The 21,074-nt window shown below is 34.9% G+C and overlaps 2 protein-coding genes across 3 annotated transcripts in view; one reads left to right on the top strand and one right to left on the bottom strand.

Annotated features, from left to right (window-relative positions):
* The window catches only part of LOC131602283 (altered inheritance rate of mitochondria protein 25-like), a 7,420-nt gene extending 5,369 nt beyond the window's left edge, over positions 1-2,051 (top strand). The window contains exons 8-11 of the mRNA XM_058874360.1: positions 461-581; positions 1,351-1,428; positions 1,505-1,611; positions 1,805-2,051. Of these exons, the coding sequence (XP_058730343.1) occupies positions 461-581; positions 1,351-1,428; positions 1,505-1,611; positions 1,805-1,835 (337 nt within the window). The 3' untranslated portion in view covers positions 1,836-2,051. The remainder of the gene's footprint in view (positions 1-460; positions 582-1,350; positions 1,429-1,504; positions 1,612-1,804) is intronic.
* A 5,786-nt stretch (positions 2,052-7,837) lies between these two features.
* On the bottom strand, positions 7,838-13,427 carry LOC131602282 (uncharacterized). Of its 2 annotated transcripts, none has more exons than XM_058874357.1 (10): positions 13,292-13,427; positions 12,078-12,500; positions 11,748-11,992; positions 10,940-11,024; positions 10,645-10,830; positions 10,386-10,553; positions 10,143-10,289; positions 8,925-9,096; positions 8,658-8,829; positions 7,838-8,404 (listed from the first exon to the last, which is right to left on the bottom strand). In XM_058874357.1, the coding sequence occupies exons 2-10, from the start codon at positions 12,441-12,443 to the stop codon at positions 8,311-8,313; spliced, it is 1,635 nt and encodes a 544-aa protein (XP_058730340.1). In that variant the 5' UTR covers positions 12,444-12,500; positions 13,292-13,427; the 3' UTR covers positions 7,838-8,310. The 2 variants fall into 2 exon arrangements, with proteins under 2 accessions (XP_058730340.1, XP_058730341.1); XM_058874358.1 differs by having other exon boundaries at positions 12,078-12,511; positions 13,292-13,401.
* Positions 13,428-21,074: the final 7,647 nt, after the last annotated feature.

The following is a 21,074-nucleotide window of genomic DNA, read 5'->3' as shown; positions in this document are numbered from 1 at the left end:
TCAACCCCAAAACTATGTATTAAAGAGACTAAAACAAAAACAAAAGTATGTTACAGGAACTTAAACAAAAAAGTAAGAAAAAAATCGAAAAATAAAAGAATCATCTGGAAACCAAAAATGGCCCAGTGATGAAAATGAAAAAAATGAATATATTACAGTGAACAAAAACATATCGAAGCTATTAATTGCAAAAATCATAACATACTTTGTTGCCCTTTTTTGTCCTAGACCTAAATATTTTATTTGGAAATTTTGTCTATGTTTTAACCAAGACATTATGTTATTATCTTGGCCACATTAAAACTATTATAGTTGTGCGGTAATTTTTTTCTTGAATAAATGATGATTATATATGTTCTCTTGATTTATTTTATTGGTTTTATTTGGATTACTCTTAGTGAAATGCTTAAATAAGTTTTGTATATTGCATGAAATAAGTATCATAGAAGAAGATTTGCAGGAATAAGCAATTTGCGGTGGTTGAGAATCCTGGCTTGTGGAATTGGACATTCACCTTGAAAGATATTGATGGTGAGGTGCTTGCTCAAGTAGATCGAGATTGGAGGGGATTTGGCTTTGAGGTTGAATTTTCACATTCACTTTTCTTTTTTTGCATAAAAAACTTATGTTATTGTTTTCTTTATTCAAACATATTTGCTAGATGTCCATTACTGTTATTCTCTTTTGCCATGCTTATTTATTGCAAAACATATTAAATAAAATTTCTTTTTCCAAATTTGTATTGCATTATCGGAATTTCCATTAATTTTCTTCTACAAAATTAATCCAAACGTTAACTTTATCAAAAAAAGTGTGTGGATTAAGTACTTTTAATACTTAAATGCCTTTTGGGGGATTGATCTACTCAATTGTTTTCATTAGGATTCAAGGTTTGGTTTACATTGTTTTAGATAGGTCTGTACCACTGCTCTTTTGACATGGGGGTTATAAGAGAGAAAGGGTAGTCATTTATGCGAAGTTCTAAAATATTGCAGCAACCTTGTTTCATTTTGTTATGTCTGTACAGTTAGTCTCATTCAAACCGCCTTATAGCATATTTGGATGAGTGATGGTAGCATTTGGAATCACGTTTGAACATGTAGATATTTATTAGAGGCTGTGCATGTTTGGCTGGTGTACCAGATATTCTTGCCTCTTGTTTTTTCTTTTTCTTTAGTGCTACAACTTTAACTCTGCGTCTCCTATCATATTGCAGTACTAGTCTAACTGCTGTCGCTGAGTCATTTTACTGATCTGAACTGAAGGATTTCATGTTCAATTATTCTGACATTTTATCTTATGTATTGAAGTTCAAGCTTGCTGATACGCATAATTTTTTGGTATGTGCAGATTCTAACTGATGCTGGTCAGTATGTGATTCGATTTGGAGGTTCTGATCCCAGCTCCAAGATTGGTCTTGCTAATGCGGTCAGAATCCCCTATCTTTTTGAAAGAAAACAAACTCCATTTTTCTTAACTAATTGATAAGTTATTCTTTCTGCAGATTCAAGATCTTGATGTCGGACGCCCACTGACCCTCGCAGAGAGAGCCGTTGCAGTAGCTCTTGCAATATCACTAGATAATGACTACTTCTCAAGACATGGAGGCTGGTAAGTGATTTGGATCTTTAGCCCGACATTGTTTCATGTAAATAGTCTAGAAAAACTTTTGAGCTAGGACTTCATGTACATTCTCTCTTTCCTATTTTTTAATCCAATTCTCTTGTTTTGACTTGCCAATAGTCAGAAAACTGGAAACGGTATTGATCTTCTTTTTTTCCTTAATTTTTTTTTGGGTTGCTAGGGGATTACCCTTCTTTGACGTCGGCGAGTAAATTTGATTTGAATGACAGTATCATCTGGTTATCTGTTGGCATTGTAATCCCTGAGGCCCAATCTTTACCATGTAGTTTTTAAATTTGTGTTCCAAGCTAACTTCAAAGATGACTCCATTTACGTACACATGATAGGTGATACTTGGTAATGGGTCTATAAATTCATGTAACAAAATGAGAATTTTAACTCTGATATTTACTTTTGTCTGTTGATTCCTTTTTTGTTGGATGGCAAAGTCATGAGATAATCCTGATTGATTATTTCTTTGTTAGTTGGTTAAAAGTAGAGACTAAAATGCCTTGTTAATCCTTGTACTTTCACCTCTCTTTTCATTTTGGTATTTACGAAATTAAGCTTCTAGGACCTTTGACCTTGGAAGGCTGAAAACAGCAATCATAATTAGGAATTTTTATACATGTTGTGGATATTAGTAATATTAAATCAACTCAGGGTATTAAAATACTATCTGATGGATTTTTTTTTTTAATTTAGAAAAGAGATGAGACTTTTAACAAACAGTTGACAATAAAATTTAACGGTAATTTAGACGGTGAACATTGTTCAAATATGTTTAGTGAGTAGTTAATTTATATAACAAAGTGCAACAATTTATTAATTAGTAAACGTAGTTAGGATTGTTCATAGTTTACATGAGTGAACTTAACATCTGGTAGTGCAGGAATTGAAGAGAATTTGCCAATGAAACCGATAAAAACCACAAACCGAAGAACCAAAGTTTTACCTTGATTCTTGTTTTTAGATCTATTACTTCATTATTTCATTTCTCAAAAACTGTTCAAAAGATAATATTCATTTCTAAAACAAAGTCACAACCATTATCCTTTTAATTGTCTTTCATTTTCTTTACCTCAACTCAGATTTCTTGAGTTACTTTAAAAAGAAAAAACGAGGTAGTGATGAACAATGAATCGAAGAGTTAGGGTTACAAACATACCAGACAAGAACTTGATAAACCAAATTTAAACTCATATGAGGCCGCATGCTGAAGTTGATGAAGTGATGATAATGACCTCAGTTTTAGGGTTGTGAGACTTTAGGCTTCGTGTGAATGAGATTGAATTCAAAATGAACTTCAACTTGAGCTTTGTTGACATGGTTTGATTATTATTGTTTAAATTTGAAGGTAAATCACAAATAGTCAAGGTAAATGCAACCGAAATTTCTCTCACGGTAGATTGTTATGAACGATCATGAGTCAAAGATAGATTGATTATCTTATGTAATATAAAAATTTTGACTGTCAAAACTAATTGATCACGAGCGCCACACGAATGATAATGCCTCCACTCAATTTCCTATAACATAATATGCAATGGGGGATTCTTCTTATAGTGCAAGTTGTAAACGAAGTTTAGAGAAATCACAACCTTAAATGACAATGCCTCCACTCAATTTCCTATAACATAATATGCAATGGGGGATTCTTCTTATAGTGCAAGCTGTAAACGAAGTTTAGAGAAATCACAACCTTAGAATCTTAGTGCAGTTAAGATTTTGAAAATACTTGAATGATTGACTACTCCCTCCCTCTCATAAAAATTGTCTTATTTGCACTTTTCTCTGTCTCAAAATAATTGTCCTTTTACGATATCAGTGCAGTATTTATTATTATTTTTCTCTATTATACCCCTATTTATTAGCTTTTACTTTATTCAACTACTCTATTAACTATAATTAATAGACATACTCTAGTGATTTTTTTAAAATAATCAATTTTTTTTTTTTAAAACAAAATTTCAAAATATTTACCTGGGTAACCAGGATTGGGGGTGCCTAACACATAGGCGCCGCCACCCATGGCGCCTAAGGCCAAAATTTTGTGTGTATGCGCCACCCCAAGTGTCGCCTTAGTGTAAGGGAAATTAGGATTTAGGGTCAGGTGACACCTATGTACAAAATTTGTACATAAGAGCCATATGGGACAACTACTATGTGTTAGGACTTTTCCTATAAATATACCCTCAATTCCCCCTCATTTTTCACACATTTCTTCCATCGTTTTATTTAATATTATATAAAAGAAAATATAAAAAAAATTTAAAAAAACCAAATGCACATGGTCGTCCTAATTGGGCTTGCACTATGGCGCCATTTGGGGTGACACATAGGTTAAAATGTAACACACTGGCATGGGGGGTGGCTCCTATGTGTAAGGCACCCCCCAAACCTGGTTACCCAAGTAAATATTTTGAATTTTTTTTTAAATCTGATTATTTAATTTTTTTTCTATTATAGTAATTGATATTAGTTTTATCATTAAAATTAACATATCTAATTATTTTCTTAAGAACCGTGCATTTCCTCAAATAAGACACTAACGAAGGAATTATCACTTTAGTACAATAATTTTATTTAAAAGTCACTTATACGTACCATAGTAGTTTATAATGTATCATATTTATCCAATTAGTGCTAGTGCATTGTAAGAGTGGGAATAGGTCAGACAGACTAATAGGGGCCTACGACCTAGCCTACACAGGCATAGGCCAGGTTAGGCTTTTTTTTTCAAATAGAAAAGGCCTAGGCTTTTTAAAAAGTCTATTTAGATAAAAAGGCTAGGCCATAGGCCATACGAAAAGCCTCTTAAGCCTACTAGGCTGACCTATATATATATAGGTCATACGAAAAGCCTTTTAAGCCTACTAGGCTGACCTATATATATATATAGCTTAGTCGTTTTGATGAACGAATGAAAATTAACTGCAAAAACTTTATGAACAATGTCATAAGTTGTTTTCTTAAGTTCTCTCAAACAAATATTATCAAAAAAATTATATTAATAAGTTAACTTGAATAAGTCAACGCAAATAAGCATTTAGTCTTGTTGATCTTTTAATTTGTTAGTCTCTTTAAACATTAGTTAAGTTTCTTATTTACAAATGCTCATATAAAATAGGATTTTATGTAGGCTCTTAGGCCAAACAGGCCTTCGAAAAGGTCAGACTTAGGCCTAAAAATAAGCCTTTGATAGGCCACAGGTCAAACTTAGGCTTTGAAATTTTTGACAGGCCAGGCTCAGGCTTGGCAAACCCTAGCTCGGCCCAGCCTATTCCCACCCCTAGTGCATTGTAAGAATTGCAACACAGAATTATAAACGAATTTTAATAATTTATTTATTATCTTGTTTATTTTGTCTTTATGTGTGTGAATCTTTATATTCTCATTGTGTTGCCAACAATATTAACTCAGTTATTTAATATTATAATTAGAGAGTGATGTCTAGTAATCCTTTACTGCTACTTAAACGATGAAAATGTCATGGGATCTAACAGAACCTTTATGCGAAAATGGTGATGTAAATAATTATCTTTTTGTATTTATATCTATATTGAACACAAGACATGATTTGTGTCGCCCTTTTATAGTTCAGTATTAAATTTCTTAATATTCGAGTATATTTAGTAACAATTAACAAGTTTTTTTGATTTAAAAATCAATTTTAAAAATATGTCACTGAAGAAACCACCTGGTCGAGTCGCATAATAGGTTACTCCCTTTAAGTTGTTTTACACCACTATAAAAATTGTGCAAGGCAAACAATCAACCACGACAAGATAAAACAACATAGTTTGAACTATTATGGCTACTAATGCACAATAGATAACCAATAGAGAACTAACCCTCTATGGTATGAAAACCACTGGAATTTGTAAGAATGTCAATCGTATGACACAAATCAGTCTCTCAAAAATAAAAAATAAAAAAATTATTTATACACCACTCATTGTTTTGTCTAAATAATTTTTTAGACAAAACAATGAGTGGTTTCTCAAAAATACCAATCGTACTACACGACTCATGAACATCACACCCACTAGATTTTGGGTTTATAGAATCCTAGAGTGAAAATAATGAGATGTAACTGAAGTCTAAAACACAAAATGAGAGAAAATGGAAGTTGGGGAAATTTGACCAGTTCTTCTCAAGTTCTTCTCACGATCTGATGAATCAGTTCTGAAAATTCAAATTCGTGGGAGCATGCAACTGAATGTTTGATTAGAGGCACACAAAATGTGTGTGAGATTAATGAAATGAATGAGAATAATACATTTATTAATAAATTAATTTTTTTTCAATTCCGGGTACTAAAGAAATAACACCTCACCTAAGCTTGACTTGACCAAACTGAGTCGAGTCGTCCAATCGAACAAATGACAGTGTGGCTACGTGTGTGTGTGTGTGCGTGTGTGTGTGTGTGTGTGTGTGTGTGGTGTTCATGAGTGGTGTGCTATCTCCCGTCTATAAAATTGTGTATCCCTTCGAGCGCAATGGAACCTAATTCTTGAAATCTCTAGTCTTTTTTGTCGGGTTACCCCCATGAGCAACTGAGTTATCTATAGGCATTAGTCTCATGTTCTTATACAACTAAATTTTCATTAGTGCGTACATGATCCACTCTTACAACTTCTTTAGAGGTAAAATCTCTTATAGTGTTGTAATTTCTTCTTATTTGTCGTCTATTAACATCATAATAATGATTCTCAATTTTTACTAGCGGTCATTAATTATATCATTTCAAACTCCATTGTGGAACAAGACAATATAGTTCGTTAATTTATTTTCTAATATACAACTCCTCCAATTATGTTGAATATATAGTCACTAGCTGCTTTGGAATCATCAGACAAGGTGTTCTATTATGCATTAATGTATCATTCAAGTATAACAAGAAATCTCTGATAATGTAATATGATAACCATGGTCCTTTTAAGGTACCACACGATTCTCTAAATATCTTGTCAATGCTCATTAATCGTTATACTAGTAAATCTGCACAATAATTCTACCACATATGTGATTTATGGTCTAGCAATGACATACATAAGACTTCTAATGATGCTCGCTTACTCACTTTGTCTAATACTTTAACTAGTGTTCTTAAATAGTTTTATACTTGGAACGTAAGGTGTGCATGCACATTTGCAATCAAAGTAATTGTATTTCTTTAAGATATTTTTCACATAATGAAATTGATCCAAAGATATTCCCTTTTCAGTCTAGTGATCTTGATCTCAAAATCACAATTGCCTCTTCGAGATCTTTCATATCAAAGTTGTTACATTAGTGATTTCAGACCATTCAGAGTCCGAAAGTTTGATACTATACGAGTGAGTCATTTACATAAAGAAACAATAATGCAAATACTATTTTAAAACTCCTTCGCAAATATATCTCCAAATTAACCTTTAAATAAATTAAAAAATTAGTGCGCTCAGAGATATATTTCCAAAAACAATGAGCATTTTAGAAATTTCACACGGGACCTAAAAAAATATATATAAAGATGCGTAAGAAATTCCCTAAAATAATGGTAGGTCCAATGTCCCCTCACTCATGAATTAGGTTTAAGAAGATCTATAGTTTCACCATCAAGAATAGATAACCAATAAGATACTAAGCTTGTTTCTGCCCGAACAAAATTACCATAGTGATCAAATACATATACCAAAATTAGTATTTTTCAGTTGTTAAAAAAAATCTCCGCTAATATTATGTTGATAGAATCTCGTGGGTGGGAGCTTCCAATCACAAAGGAAATCATGTCTTCTTCTTACAATTTAATAAGAAAACAGTGTTATTATTTTACATTTTAAGAAAATAAAACAAAGAAATTTAAACGAACACGTTATATAAATAAGACAGTGAATATTACTACAATTTGTGATATAACTTACAGAAAACTATATTAGTTTTACTTTTCTTTTTAAAAATCTTAGTTTTATATTGACTTGGAATGCTAGCTTAAAATCTATAATATATTTGGTACTTCTACAGTTCAGAGCAAAACAGAATATACCAAAATAAAATAAACTTACTCCTTGAAAGAACTATTATTAGAGCTTTTTATTCAGAACTACTTTTATTAAACAGTTACCAAGCTCTTGGTGACAACAACGTTGAACTGCTTGATATATCGTTACCAGACTCTTGGTGACTACAACGTTCTCAGAAAAACTATAGTAGAGTTAGCCATAACAGGTTACCCTAACTGAGATCATTTGTATAGCTAGATTAATTTGCAAATCTATCAATAACAACACATGTGCAAAGGTACGATGATAAAAAGTTACTAGACAAATCCTAGCTACACACCTGATAATCCACTAATACAATACCATCAATTTTTATCTGCAGAAACATTATGCATCATGCTACTTGGAGATTCAACGGATTATAAGTGTTAAGCAATACAATTTAATCTGGATTAAGCTAAGTGGATACCTCACATTCCACAAGTTACTCAAGCAACCTATCATATCAAGTACAGCAACAACAAAATTCAGGTCCCTCAGCTGCGCATTACATTTGAATAAAGCCACTCAGCTGCAATAATCACGCATTATATTTCCCCAATTGTGTGGCTAACCATGAATTGTGTCTCGTATTCTAAATCCTTCAAAAGACTTGCTTTCAGGTTACAGTATGCTAGGAAAAGGATTTGAACCCGGCCTTTCAATGCTGCTGCTCGTATATTTGCATGTAAGTTTCTGAAAGTGCAACCAAATGAGGGAGTGTTTCTGACACGTGCAAATCCTGCATCTCATACCTGAAAAATCAAAGAGTTAGACCTTAATATTGTTAAACGAAGAGTGCTTAGAGCACTCGCTTTAAAACTCCTTCAAATACTAACTAACTTAATTGGGTGAAATCATGCGGGTCACAGCTTTATGAGGGACCTATTCCTAAAATTGTGAGATCCATATGAATTTCACCCAATAAAAGAGTTAGTGTTAAAAATAGAGTGTTCTTAACACTCAATCAGATTTATACATTTTCATACTATCAAAAATATATATTACCATAGTTCTTCTGATTTTCGTTGCACAAACGCCCTATAGGATCCTTCACCTGGTTTGCCATCATGAACAATATTTGCAATCAAATCATATTTAGTGCGCAATTTCTCATTTTCTCTTGGTGTTGGCAAGGGAATGTAATCCTTCAACTCCAAATTCTTCACAGGAAAGTTGACTGAAACAAACACTCACTGAATTAGAGTGAGCTTAGAAATAAGTAGGCTGATATTAACTTGAATACATTACAGTTTTTTCAACATAAGTTCTCACCTAAAGTAGGATTCTTTTCCACAAAAAAATTGTTCTTTGTAAATCGCCGCATGTGAAGAATCATATACTTAGGCAGTCTCGTAACACGGTATTGCATCCTTGCTATATGAGGACGGACCACCTCGGTGATAGTCTCACCGTCAAACTTCTTTAGTATGTTGAAGAGTGGAACCTAGAAACCAAGCCTTATCAGCACTGATTATAGGTAAAGAAATTACTGACATTGACATTTATTTGCAAACATTTAAATGAATGCAGCAAAACAAACCATTCAAGTGATGACTATGTTCAAACTCGAGTCCATTTCATTTGGTTTCAATAAAATAAAGTTGTTTTAACAACTTCATTGTCTAAAGGGAAGCAAAGAGCTATGCAGATCCATATGAAGTGCCTTGTTATATATATATAAAGTGTCTATAGAAAAGATAGTAAAAGAGCAGACATGACACACTCCATCTAGCATGCAAAATAAACCATAAAAAACTTCTACTTTACTTGAAAAGAAAAAGATTAAGAGATGGTGAGAAATCAAGAGAAAAATTCACTAGAAACTAAAAAGGATGCATGATAGTGGACACTCAATTTGTCAAGTAAATATCACAGTTTATAAGATAATTTGAAAGTGATATGAAGTTACCAGTCTTGGTTTTACAACATCCTTCTTGGTATTCATATCCAAACTATTCCAATTTATATATGTATGATGTATAATGTATCCAGTGGATATAACATACAAAATAACAAGAATCAAGCTTCAACTTAGGGTCACTTCAATCCAAAATACATTGACTACAATATTTCAAAATGGGGCAAGAGCAAGATTTTCCTCCCCTGTCCTGATTAGAAAATGAATATCCATCCCCATCCCGGCCATATATTTAGAAAAATAAAATTGAAAAGTCGTATTTGTTTTAATTAATATGATAAAATTATAATTACTACATCATAATAAAATAATATTGAAATGCAATTGTCTACTGAAAAGAGATTAAATTTTTACATAAATAAAGAACATTAATATGAATTAATAAATGCAAATAAAAAAATAATATAATAAGTGGGACGGGTTCGGGTCTTAATACCCCATCACTTCCCCTAACTTAGGAAATCGGGGAAAACCTAAACCCAGTCAAAATTGGGAAGATTTGAGTGTGTATCTGGTTCAGGCCTCGCAGAGAAATCTATATGTAACAAGCAAAATAACAATTAGTGAAGTACCTGGGGTATTATATTTTTCTCCATCACATCCTTGAAAAGAGGAGGCGGCGGCAAGTCCAAACCTAACATTAGGAATGGCATTTTCAAAGTTTCTTTGAAGGGTGCATTTCCAATATTAGGAATCTCTTTAACAACCTCAAGTTCACCCTGCAAGAACAGTAAATTTAATTAAAACACAACGTAAGTGACTAGTTGCAACCAGATAGAGTATATCAACAAAAAAACTAGCATGAAAAGAAGAACCTGAAAACACTGGTAAATAATGCTGGTATTCTTCTTTGAAGTTTTAAGATCAGCATGTAGCGTATTAAGAAGCCATGACACGAACTCAACTGGGTCAGACTGCGCACCAATTCGAAATCGTTTTTTACTAGCTTTCATCACTGCTTGAAGAAACTCATGGGGACTGACCTGTTGATATGCATAAAGAAAGCATAAATAAAATTAAATACACATATAAACACACACGCGCACACACACAATGACAACATCAGAAACAAACCTGTCCTTTAAAGTTCCGTGCATGCCAGATCTTCCTAGTGAGTTCACCAAATCGATGAACAAGTGGAGATTTGCAGTGTTGATAGTTTTCCGGGATAAGAAAAAAATTCCTCAACGGGGTAATTCTCATTAAGGATTGAATTGTGACATTCACAAAATCAGTCTCCTTAATATTATTGAGTCCAACCTGAAATTTTTTCATATGATGGATAAAGATAAGCCATAAGGCATCAAACTTGAAACTACAAGTCAACTAAAAGCAAAAATTTATTTTCCATATGAAAGAAGAAATATACCATTCCCGGAAGGTAACTAGAACCATCAAGTGCCCTGGACCACTGCTTATTTTTGTCAAGTTGTTCAACATCTTTTGCAGTAAACCTGCAGATTGATATCTCCTAGTAGTTAATCTTTAGAAAAAGCCAACATAAACAAACATAAACAATAAAATAACCTATAAAAATAAGCCATAACTAATGGAAGAGCTTTAGAGGTTTCTATGTAATTCTGAATTAAGAGGAAAACTGATCTACTGAAAGATATCAAATGGGTAACTGAATTCATTGAGCAAAAAACTGACACATTTGACGCAATGACCATAACCTATAAAAACAAATGCTATTTACTAAGTATATAATTAAGAGAAAAATTAATACTACTGACCGACTTAAGAAACAGGCATAAAATAATTATTCCTCGTGAAAAACATTTTTTTCAGTACCTAAAATGGAATTCCAAGGTGGCCCAAACATCAACGATGATCCTAAACTACCCAATCTAAGGAGTTGTCCAAGGTTCTGCCAAGTCCATTATGGAGCAAACCACATTCTAACGGACTTTGTATAGACAAGGGACCATAACTACAACCCTGGGAGGAAATACTCTATTTTGGAAGTTCCATAACTTGAATTTTGAAAAAAGTGGATGCAAATCATTTATTTTTTCAGGGGAAGTAGAGGTACAAAGGGACAAAGCTGTCGGGCCAATAGCAGATACAACTATACATACATTGGACAGAAGATGAAAAATATAATAGTCACCAGCCAAACTGTAATTTGCAAAATTGTGTGCAGCAAACAAAGCCTAATGAAAAATTAGACGAACCTCGGATTCAGGACATGCCGAATGTCGTCTAGTGAGGGATCATTAATTTCATAGCCATCGGGAAGACAGTATACTTTTTCAGTTTGGAGATTGATATAAACATGGTGTCCGGCTTCCAGACTATGCGTATAAGCATGGGATTTTTTCCCTCTCCCTTGGTAATACTTACCACAAACCAAACACGCATAGACATTTAGATTGGACAACGAGACAGAACAGAACTTCTCAAAGTCAAAATCCAAAACCTACACACAAAATGATATAAAAGTCAAATACACACATGCTAACTAGCAAAACACATATCTACAATGGACCAGATGAATAAGATACCTGTCTATTTACGGTGTCAAGATAAGGACAGTCCTTCCGAACCTCCACCTGGCGACTTCTTCCACCAAATAGTTGTTCCTGTGAATCTTCTTCTTCATCGCTATAATCATCCCCTTCATATTTATGCCCATTATGCTGAGACGCACCATTCCTATTGTCGTTAACAGCACCCTTATCCCTTTGATAATAATCTTCCTCCTCATCGATGTCAGCATAGTTATTAGCCAACCCAGAAAGAGGATTTGCAATGGAAACAGGAGGAGGAGAGGGGGAAGAGTCCTTATCCACCCTTAGCCTTTTCGATTCAAAATCAAGCCCTTCCTCCTCTACCCTATCACCAGTTGCCCTTTCCCTTTTTGATGCCATGTTCTTTCCTAAAACACTTTGAAATCAGCAACAAATACAACAAGCAAAAAAATGCTCCTGCAAAAACACTATAAAAGTAAGCCAACAATTTTAATATATAGACAAGTTTCAATATGGAAGAGGCAAAAATACAATAAAAGAACAGGCAAAAAAAAGAACATAGTCAGTAGCTGTAGCAGGCAGTGGCAGGGACGGAAAAGGTGTGTTTCAAAGAATTCAAATTGTAGTGTTACGAGTTCATACAGCGCAAATCCAGAAGCATCTTATGTGTTATCTGGTGACTTTTTTAGGGGTTTATGGTTGCACTGCTATTGTAACTAGTTATAACTGGAACCTTACATTTAGAGCTATCGGTAATCGTGGTTTAGAATACCTAGAAAATGCGCAGAGATCATCCTTTTTGTTTATGAACCTAGTAATAAAGAATGTGTTAAGAGTATATATCATTAATACTATTGACTTTAATCATAATTACTTGTAAAGTCATGCGTCGCTGTATCAAAATTAAACTCTAATACGATTAAACATATACTTAATTTAGTAAAATATTTTGTTATGATCAATATTTCATAGTAAAAATTTCATCCAGAGACAAAGGTGAATTTAGGTCTCAAATCTCAACTTCGTTAAGATATACAAAAAGACGGCGTTAGGATTTCGTTTATGTTCAACACTTGAGCATTGATGTTAAAACAATTTATCTTGATTTCAAAATTAGGTATACAACTAATTCATCTTCTACCTCTGATTCACGACATGAAGGGAACAAATAGCATACGAAAACAGTGAGCAAGAAACTGAAAACGAAACCTAACGAATGAGTGCGTAAAAATCAAAGGAAAACTTACAGAGTAGAAGCAGAGAAACGGTGTGCGTGAGAGAATTGAGAAGCAGAGATAGCGGGAGGACGATGAGCGACTGTAAGGGTGACTGAGAGATTTCCTCTCCCAAAAAAATTTCCAGCTTATGTGGGCTTTTTTGTTACGTGCGGCCCATTTATGCTCTCTAAGATTAAAACGAGATAAAAACCATTATGACTTTTTGGATTTAACACCCGAGGGAATTTCTTATTCCACCCCATGCCCAAAAGAAAGACACTTTGCAATTCCGAAATTGTTCCTTAAAAATTGAAAATATATTTTCGGTTCGTATCATATATTTCACAAAAACAGACTAAATGTGGTTTCACCCTTCAAAAGGTAAAAATAAAACCGAAGATATACTTCCGGTTTTATACTAGTATTATTTTTCTGGTTTTTAGAGCGGGAAGATTGATTTTTTCTATCATCTTGTCATTTCATATATAACCGGAAGTATACTTCCGGTATTATAAAAAAATTATAATGCTTAAAACAGTAACCAACATAGTCAACTTTGATCAAACAATTTCTTCTTATTTCCATAATATCTCTTAAAAACCGTTTCATTCTTAATCCATTTTTCCACTCTAAATCTTCATTCTTAAGGTAAAGTTTATTCATTCCAATCCTCATTCCTTACATTAATTTGTTTATCATTGTGGAAAAAGGTTACGCGAAAATCGGATGTATACTTCCGGTTGATAGTTGAACATAATCGAAAATGCAATTCTAGTTTCTGTCTGTGTTTATTTAACAACAGCTTTTACCATGTTCTATGTAAGTGTTAATGAGTTTTATGTTTTTTATAACATTAGGTATGGTTCATCCCGATAACATTCCCAAACCTAATGTGTCTCAAGTTGTTTCACCTCTTGTATCTCCTATCGTAACTAAGGTGGTAGATATTCGTGAGCATTTTGAAAATGGAGAAGAGTTTGAATTACATGAAGACATGTTGCAGTGAATTTGTACAAAGGCCACGAAACTAGGATTTGGTGTTGTGATTGAAAGGTACGATAATGGTACGGATAGAAGAAATGCATATGTGACTTTCACATGCGAAAGATGGAAAACTGGTCAAGGCGGGCGTCATTGTGAAAAAAATTATGGATGCATGGAATGTTATAATAAATGCATCTGCAAAAGAGTTATATGTTGATGTTGTTTTACAATTCAGGAATGTTTGCGTGAAATATCATGTGTTAGTGTGCTCTGTTCTGTATTATTGTCTTATTGGCATCCATGCTTGGCTAAAACATAATAGCAGCTGAATGTAATGTATTGTACTCTTGCAAATATTAAAAAGAACAAAACAGGTACTGAAACAAGATGTTACAAGGAATGTCATGACATTAACCATGACATCGCGCCTGCAGAACTGAGGAAGGAAGATTCAGTTTTGGTTTTAAAAGATACAGAATATTCTATGTGGATATTATGTAATCCTATGTGGCGCAGTCTTAAAGGTCAAAGAATCAAGTCAGAATCAAATCTAAGATTGAAGTTTTAGCAGTTACTAATTTAGGAGATAAATTAGGTAACTTATGATCAAAAGGCCTTGTTTGTAGCAGAAGAAATCTGTTGATTTGTAACAGCATGGAGTGCTGCGATTTTAAGCCCAAGTCCAACTAGGATCAGGTTATATATAGGAATCTTTGTTGCCTTGTAAAACCTAACGATCATAATGTAGTCATTAGGGTTTGTTGTTTAAGTGAATCACCCAGGTTGTGGGATGGTCACTGATTTGTGCCTCGAAGCCTGTAGGTAAGAGGTTTACTTTATTCACTCAGAAGCTGTGAAGCAATGAGTGAAGATTGTGTTCTTGGAACTACTCCATTATGTATATTTAAGTTGTTGGTGATTAAGCTGTCGATGCAGTGGCTGAGTTGCTGACTGCTAGACATCATTGGTATGATTGGGAGTGGAATGGAGATATTCCATATCTAGGGATAACCTAGGTAGAGGGGTCATTGGGTAGTGATTAAGTGAGGAGTTGTAAACTGGGAGTTTAGCTCTGAATTGATACTGCTAATAGTGGACTTCATCCCTGGCTTGGTATGCCCCCAGAGTAGGTTGATTGAACCGAACTGGGTGAACAATTCTGTTGTGTTGTTTATGTTTCTGCATTGTTTATTTGTAAGTTCAGTTTGGATGTCATAACATCGTGCCTGACATCAGTGTGTGATTTAATGACTGTGCTAACACAGAATCTCTGTGATTCCAACACTTCCAGACTTCTGGATGTTAGAAGTAATAAATAATTGAGGGATCTGTATGTACTGCCTCAGCTAAACTGATGACAGACCAGATGTCACGACATCGTATATGACATCCGGGTTCTGTCTTACCAGAATTTCAATTGGTATCAGAGCAGGCATCCTGTCTGTTTCTGGATGAGATCCATGAGAGATACTTTCTGGTTGTTGGAGGTAGTTGATTGTTTGAACATTCATGTTCATATTGAATGGTCCCTAGAAGTGGAGGATGGACCTATGTGTGGAAGACTGGACCAAACTGACCATAACAGGTGTTTTCTCTTGGCAAGGGAAGATGGTGTTACTGATTTCAAGGATATCCAAATGATTCATGCGGGAGTGAAGAATTTGGGGTGTTTTATTCAGCATATAGCAAGGTACAGAGAAGAAGATTGTCAAAAACTTCATGCGGGAGTGAAGTTAATGATAAGGTATTCCTTGTGCTTATCTGTTTCTTTCTGGTCAGAATATTGGTTAGGTCTTGTTGTGTTGCTTGAAGAAGAAGCAAGCATATTGTTGGATTGTTCAGCTGCAATTCTTGGATGTCATGCTTACAACTGGTTCTGGGAGTAAGCATTGTGTAATCTCTGTTGATATATGGCTATTTTCTGCTGCATAGCATCTGATGCATAATCCTATCTTTGAAGGAAGATCTCTAAGGTTATATGGTTTTCAACAGAATTTGTAGCAGATTGTTTTCAACTTTAGTACAAGTGTCAAAGATACTTGAGATTTTTTCTCAAGTCCACTCATAAAGGCATGGTTATTGAGGTTGAAGAGGTTCAAATGATCAGTGCTCCTCATATTCATCTGCAAAGTTGTTTGATGATCTTCAAGATTGTCAAGAATTGTGTGTTCCAAGAAGAAGGAACTGATGGCATACTGGTTTGCAGCTACCAGTTGAAGAACAGATGTTCTGGTGCTGAACTTATGTAGTGTGAGTACATTTGTTTGGAACCTACTCCTGATCTGGAAGAGGAGACATCTGCTTTTTGTGTTGATTGGTCAGAATACAATCAATTGAACCTTCCATCCCAAATGTTAGTTTATTTCAGGCATAAGCTTATGGGAGTTGGAAGTAGAGCTCAGTGTAAGTGAAAGGATTCATTCAGGTTTTCCTTTCAAGACCTCTATGAAAATCCAAAGATGAGCTTGTATCTGGTATGTCCTTTTGATCAAAGGAACCAGATGTGTGAATTGTTTTCTTAACCATAGAACAGTTAGTGTTGAAAACTAAATACTGTGTATCGTGCATAGTGAAATATGGTTTTGAATATTGTGTGATGATTCAAGGGAGTCAGATTACTGTGTGGAATCTGAGGTATTTTCAGGAGTTATGTCATAAGTGAATCTGTTCCAGAAACCTTGTTGAGATATGGCATATATTATCCCTTAATCATGAATGATGTGTAGCTGACTGATGCAAAGGTTATTGTTTTAGGCCTGAGGTTTATTGAGGATAAATTTTAGTTGTTTTCCGCTGCATGGTATCTCTGTTAACCATGGTTTACGTAAGTATAGTATCCTCAACTGGTGTATGAAGTAGGTATAGGTATAACTCATGGAGTTAGTTGCCTCTGGTAGGGATGTTGTATAATGAGACTTTTATGTTCAATGCATGGATAAGCGGTGTGGAGTTTCCATGATTGTTTGTTTGAGGGGGAGATTTGGTTAACCTCCCCACGTCTGATTCAGCCTTGTGTTTAGTTGGCTATTGAACGATGTCACATGGGTTCTGGTTGTTGTGTGACACATTTGTAAGGAAAGATTCATCTCTCTCTTTCCTAAGGGTGAATCTAACTGGGAAAGGATTTAAGATCAATTGTTATTTGTGCAAAGTACAAGTATTTAATTGATTATCCTTGGAAGTTCAAGATAACTGATGTTCTTAAAGATGTTGGAACATCTCTTCTTCAAGACCATGTACAGGAAGGATAGTGCAATTGTTTTAAGATCTATCTCTTTGGTGGCAGCAGAAGCATATGATCACTGAAAAAGGTTTCCTGGCAAGAAACATGTTCAGCTTTGGAGTGCACAAGAAGAAGAAGACATCATAATCTTGATGGTGGTTACTTGGATCAATTTATTTCTGATCTAGGTAAGGAAGTGCATTGGCTAATGCACACTGTGAAGTCAAGAACAAGTGGCAGTATTCTTGACATCATGGAAATAGCTTTGCTCAAGGAAGTGGCATCCTTGGTACAGCTAGAGGATTAGTCTCTAACTAGTCCTTCTGATGACTCATGCATCAGAGTGTCTGATGTTGTTGGAAAAGAAGCAGGGATTCATAAAAGTGTGAGCTTTGATGACATAACTGCATAACTGCAGGATGGAGGTTGCATACTCAAACTTGGTTTCACAATCAGGTCTATGAGAGCATTGAACTCTGGTTCTGTAAAGGGAGGAAGTTCTTTCAAGTGGCAGAAGAAGGAGCTGAATTCAACAGCTAGATGTTAAAACACAATGTGTTGACATTTGGTTCATCTCAGAAGTTTGGTGAGATGATCAACTTAGTTGTGGATAAAAAGGATTCTTCTAATTCTAATTGGAGAGTATGTTAAGCATTATGAGAAACATCATATCAAGGAGGATTTCAAATTATCTTGGCAGACCTTGGTCAGAGTGCAACTTGGTAGGGTTATGATCAACAAGTGGAAGAAGTGGCAGTTCTTTATGTTGAGTTTGTGGCAACCTTTCTATGGAAGCATCAAGTGTCAAAGGGTTATTTGTTGATTATTTCAGGTGGAGATAAGGTGGTAGACTTGAATCTGTTGAAGAAAGAGAAGTGGAGTTAGTTGATATTACTGAACTGTTCAACTGTATCTTAATGTTATACAAGATGTTATAACATCTAAATTCTGATGTGAGTATCTTTTGTAAAGGAGTTACTTTGTAATAGTGAAGTGTGTCAGCTAGTTAGCTGGGCAGAGGGTGCGCTCTTGAAGATATGAAGATGCGTCTTATATTTTCCATTCATCATTACAAGTTTTCCTGTATGAAGCACAACTTATCTAAAATAGGGGGAGTGTCTTCTTAGTTCAAGATATAATTCTAGAAAATTATCTTGGTCTTTATACTCTATCATCATAATGAAGGTGGTCCAAGTCAGCAGGAGCTTTTTCAACTTAGTTAGAGGAAGTTTCCTATGAAAAGGTTTATTTAACAAGATGTATCATTACAGTCAGTTTTTCTGGGAATGGTTGAATCTAACCATGTGCGTCTGGTAGCCACAAATCTTAATCTGTTCTAGTGGATGCATGACAACAAGTGTTGGAAGGCTCTTCACAGTTGCAGTATACAGTCTCAAGGTGATCAGAACAACAGAAGTCTATGACTAGTGAGTCAGTAAGGGAGTAGGAGGTCTATTACGTGGTTCATAGGATGCTTTGTCAAAGTCTCTTAAAGAATCTTAAGCTATGTGCTTGAGGGGTGAAAGAGGGACAATGTCTGACAGGATGTCATGACATAGTTAAAGACATTGATTCTGCAGAGACAAACAAGGAAAAACTGCTTTGGAAAGAGTAATTGCTTTTAGAACTGTTTCCTAATTAATAGTTTGACCGTTGAACAAGACCAAAGACTATCGTTACTTCCTATGATGCTCCAATGGCTATAAATTAGCAACTTCGCAGCAAGCTTCAGATATCAAATCTCTCAAAGATGTGTTTCGTATGTGTTTGTGTTGGGTGCGTCCAGATTTGGTATTGCGATGGGTTCCTCTACCAAAATCTGCTCAGAATAACACAGGGTGGGGAAATCATGAACCTCTACCAATGGTGTTACAGCAATGACAATGAGCATGCATCTTCTTGTTCAGTCTTAGAGAAGGGAGGCATTTTAGTTGTGATTTGTGATCTGAGTTATGAACACAATTGTGATTTGTGTTCTGAGTTACAAGGGCTAGTTCTTGAAGAACTACAGTGGCAAGAATTAGTTTTCGTATCTTCTTCCTCATGTGCAGGGGGAGTTACACGTTCTTCCATTGCATATTATGACATTGTATACATCTTTGTCATATTATGGCTAAAAAGGGGGAGAGAGGCTGACGCTGATTTTGCTACTGTCAAAAGAAACAAAGGAAGATTTGAAGACAGAAGTAGAAGCAGACTGAAGATGTTATGATGTGGTTCAGCCCAGGTATCCTGAAAGTTGAAGCAGCTCTTGGAGTTAATGTGTATCTATTATTTATGTTTAGTTTTAGCCAAAATAAGCCAAAGGGGGAGATTGTTAGTGTGCTCTGTTCTGTATTATTGTCTTATTGGCATCCATGCTTGGCTAAAACATAATAGCAGCTGAATGTAATGTATTGTACTCTTGCAAATATTAAAAAGAACAAAACAGGTACTGAAACAAGATGTTACAAGGAATGTCATGACATTAACCATGACATCGCGCCTGCAGAACTGAGGAAGGAAGATTCAGTTTTGGTTTTAAAAGATACAGAATATTCTATGTGGATATTATGTAATCCTATGTGGCGCAGTCTTAAAGGTCAAAGAATCAAGTCAGAATCAAATCTAAGATTGAAGTTTCAGCAGTTACTAATTTAGGAGATAAATTAGGTAACTTATGATCAAAAGGCCTTGTTTGTAGCAGAAGAAATCTGTTGATTTGTAACAGCATGGAGTGCTGCGATTTTAAGCCCAAGTCCAACTAGGATCAGGTTATATATAGGAATCTTTGTTGCCTTGTAAAACCTAACGATCATAATGTAGTCATTAGGGTTTGTTGTTTAAGTGAATCACCCAGGTTGTGGGATGGTCACTGATTTGTGCCTCGAAGCCTGTAGGTAAGAGGTTTACTTTATTCACTCAGAAGCTGTGAAGCAATGAGTGAAGATTGTGTTCTTGGAACTACTCCATTATGTATATTTAAGTTGTTGGTGATTAAGCTGTCGATGCAGTGGCTGAGTTGCTGACTGCTAGACATCATTGGTATGATTGGGAGTGGAATGGAGATATTCCATATCTAGGGAGAACCTAGGTAGAGGGGTCATTGGGTAGTGATTAAGTGAGGAGTTGTAAACTGGGAGTTTAGCTCTGAATTGATACTGCTAATAGTGGACTTCATCCCTGGCTTGGTATGCCCCCAGAGTAGGTTGATTGAACCGAACTGGGTGAACAATTCTGTTGTGTTGTTTATGTTTCTGCATTGTTTATTTGTAAGTTCAGTTTGGATGTCATAACATCGTGCCTGACATCAGTGTGTGATTTAATGACTGTGCTAACACAGAATCTCTGTGATTCCAACACTTCCAGACTTCTGGATGTTAGAAGTAATAAATAATTGAGGGATCTGTATGTACTGCCTCAGCTAAACTGATGACAGACCAGATGTCACGACATCGTATATGACATCCGGGTTCTGTCTTACCAGAATTTCATCATGATCTATTTAAATATGTTGATAGCATAATACTTGATCGGGTAAAGGAGAAGATTGTTTTGTGCCTGGACCGGTGAGGTTATGCATCTCAGAAATACAACAACAAATCGAGTTGAGTCTGCTCATACTTG

The sequence above is a fragment of the Vicia villosa genome, linkage group LG5 (assembly GCF_029867415.1).
Source record: "Vicia villosa cultivar HV-30 ecotype Madison, WI linkage group LG5, Vvil1.0, whole genome shotgun sequence".
Taxonomy (NCBI): Eukaryota; Viridiplantae; Streptophyta; class Magnoliopsida; order Fabales; family Fabaceae; genus Vicia; species Vicia villosa.
The sequence above is the reverse complement of the archived record's forward strand: the minus strand, read 5'-3'. Positions and strand labels throughout refer to the sequence as shown.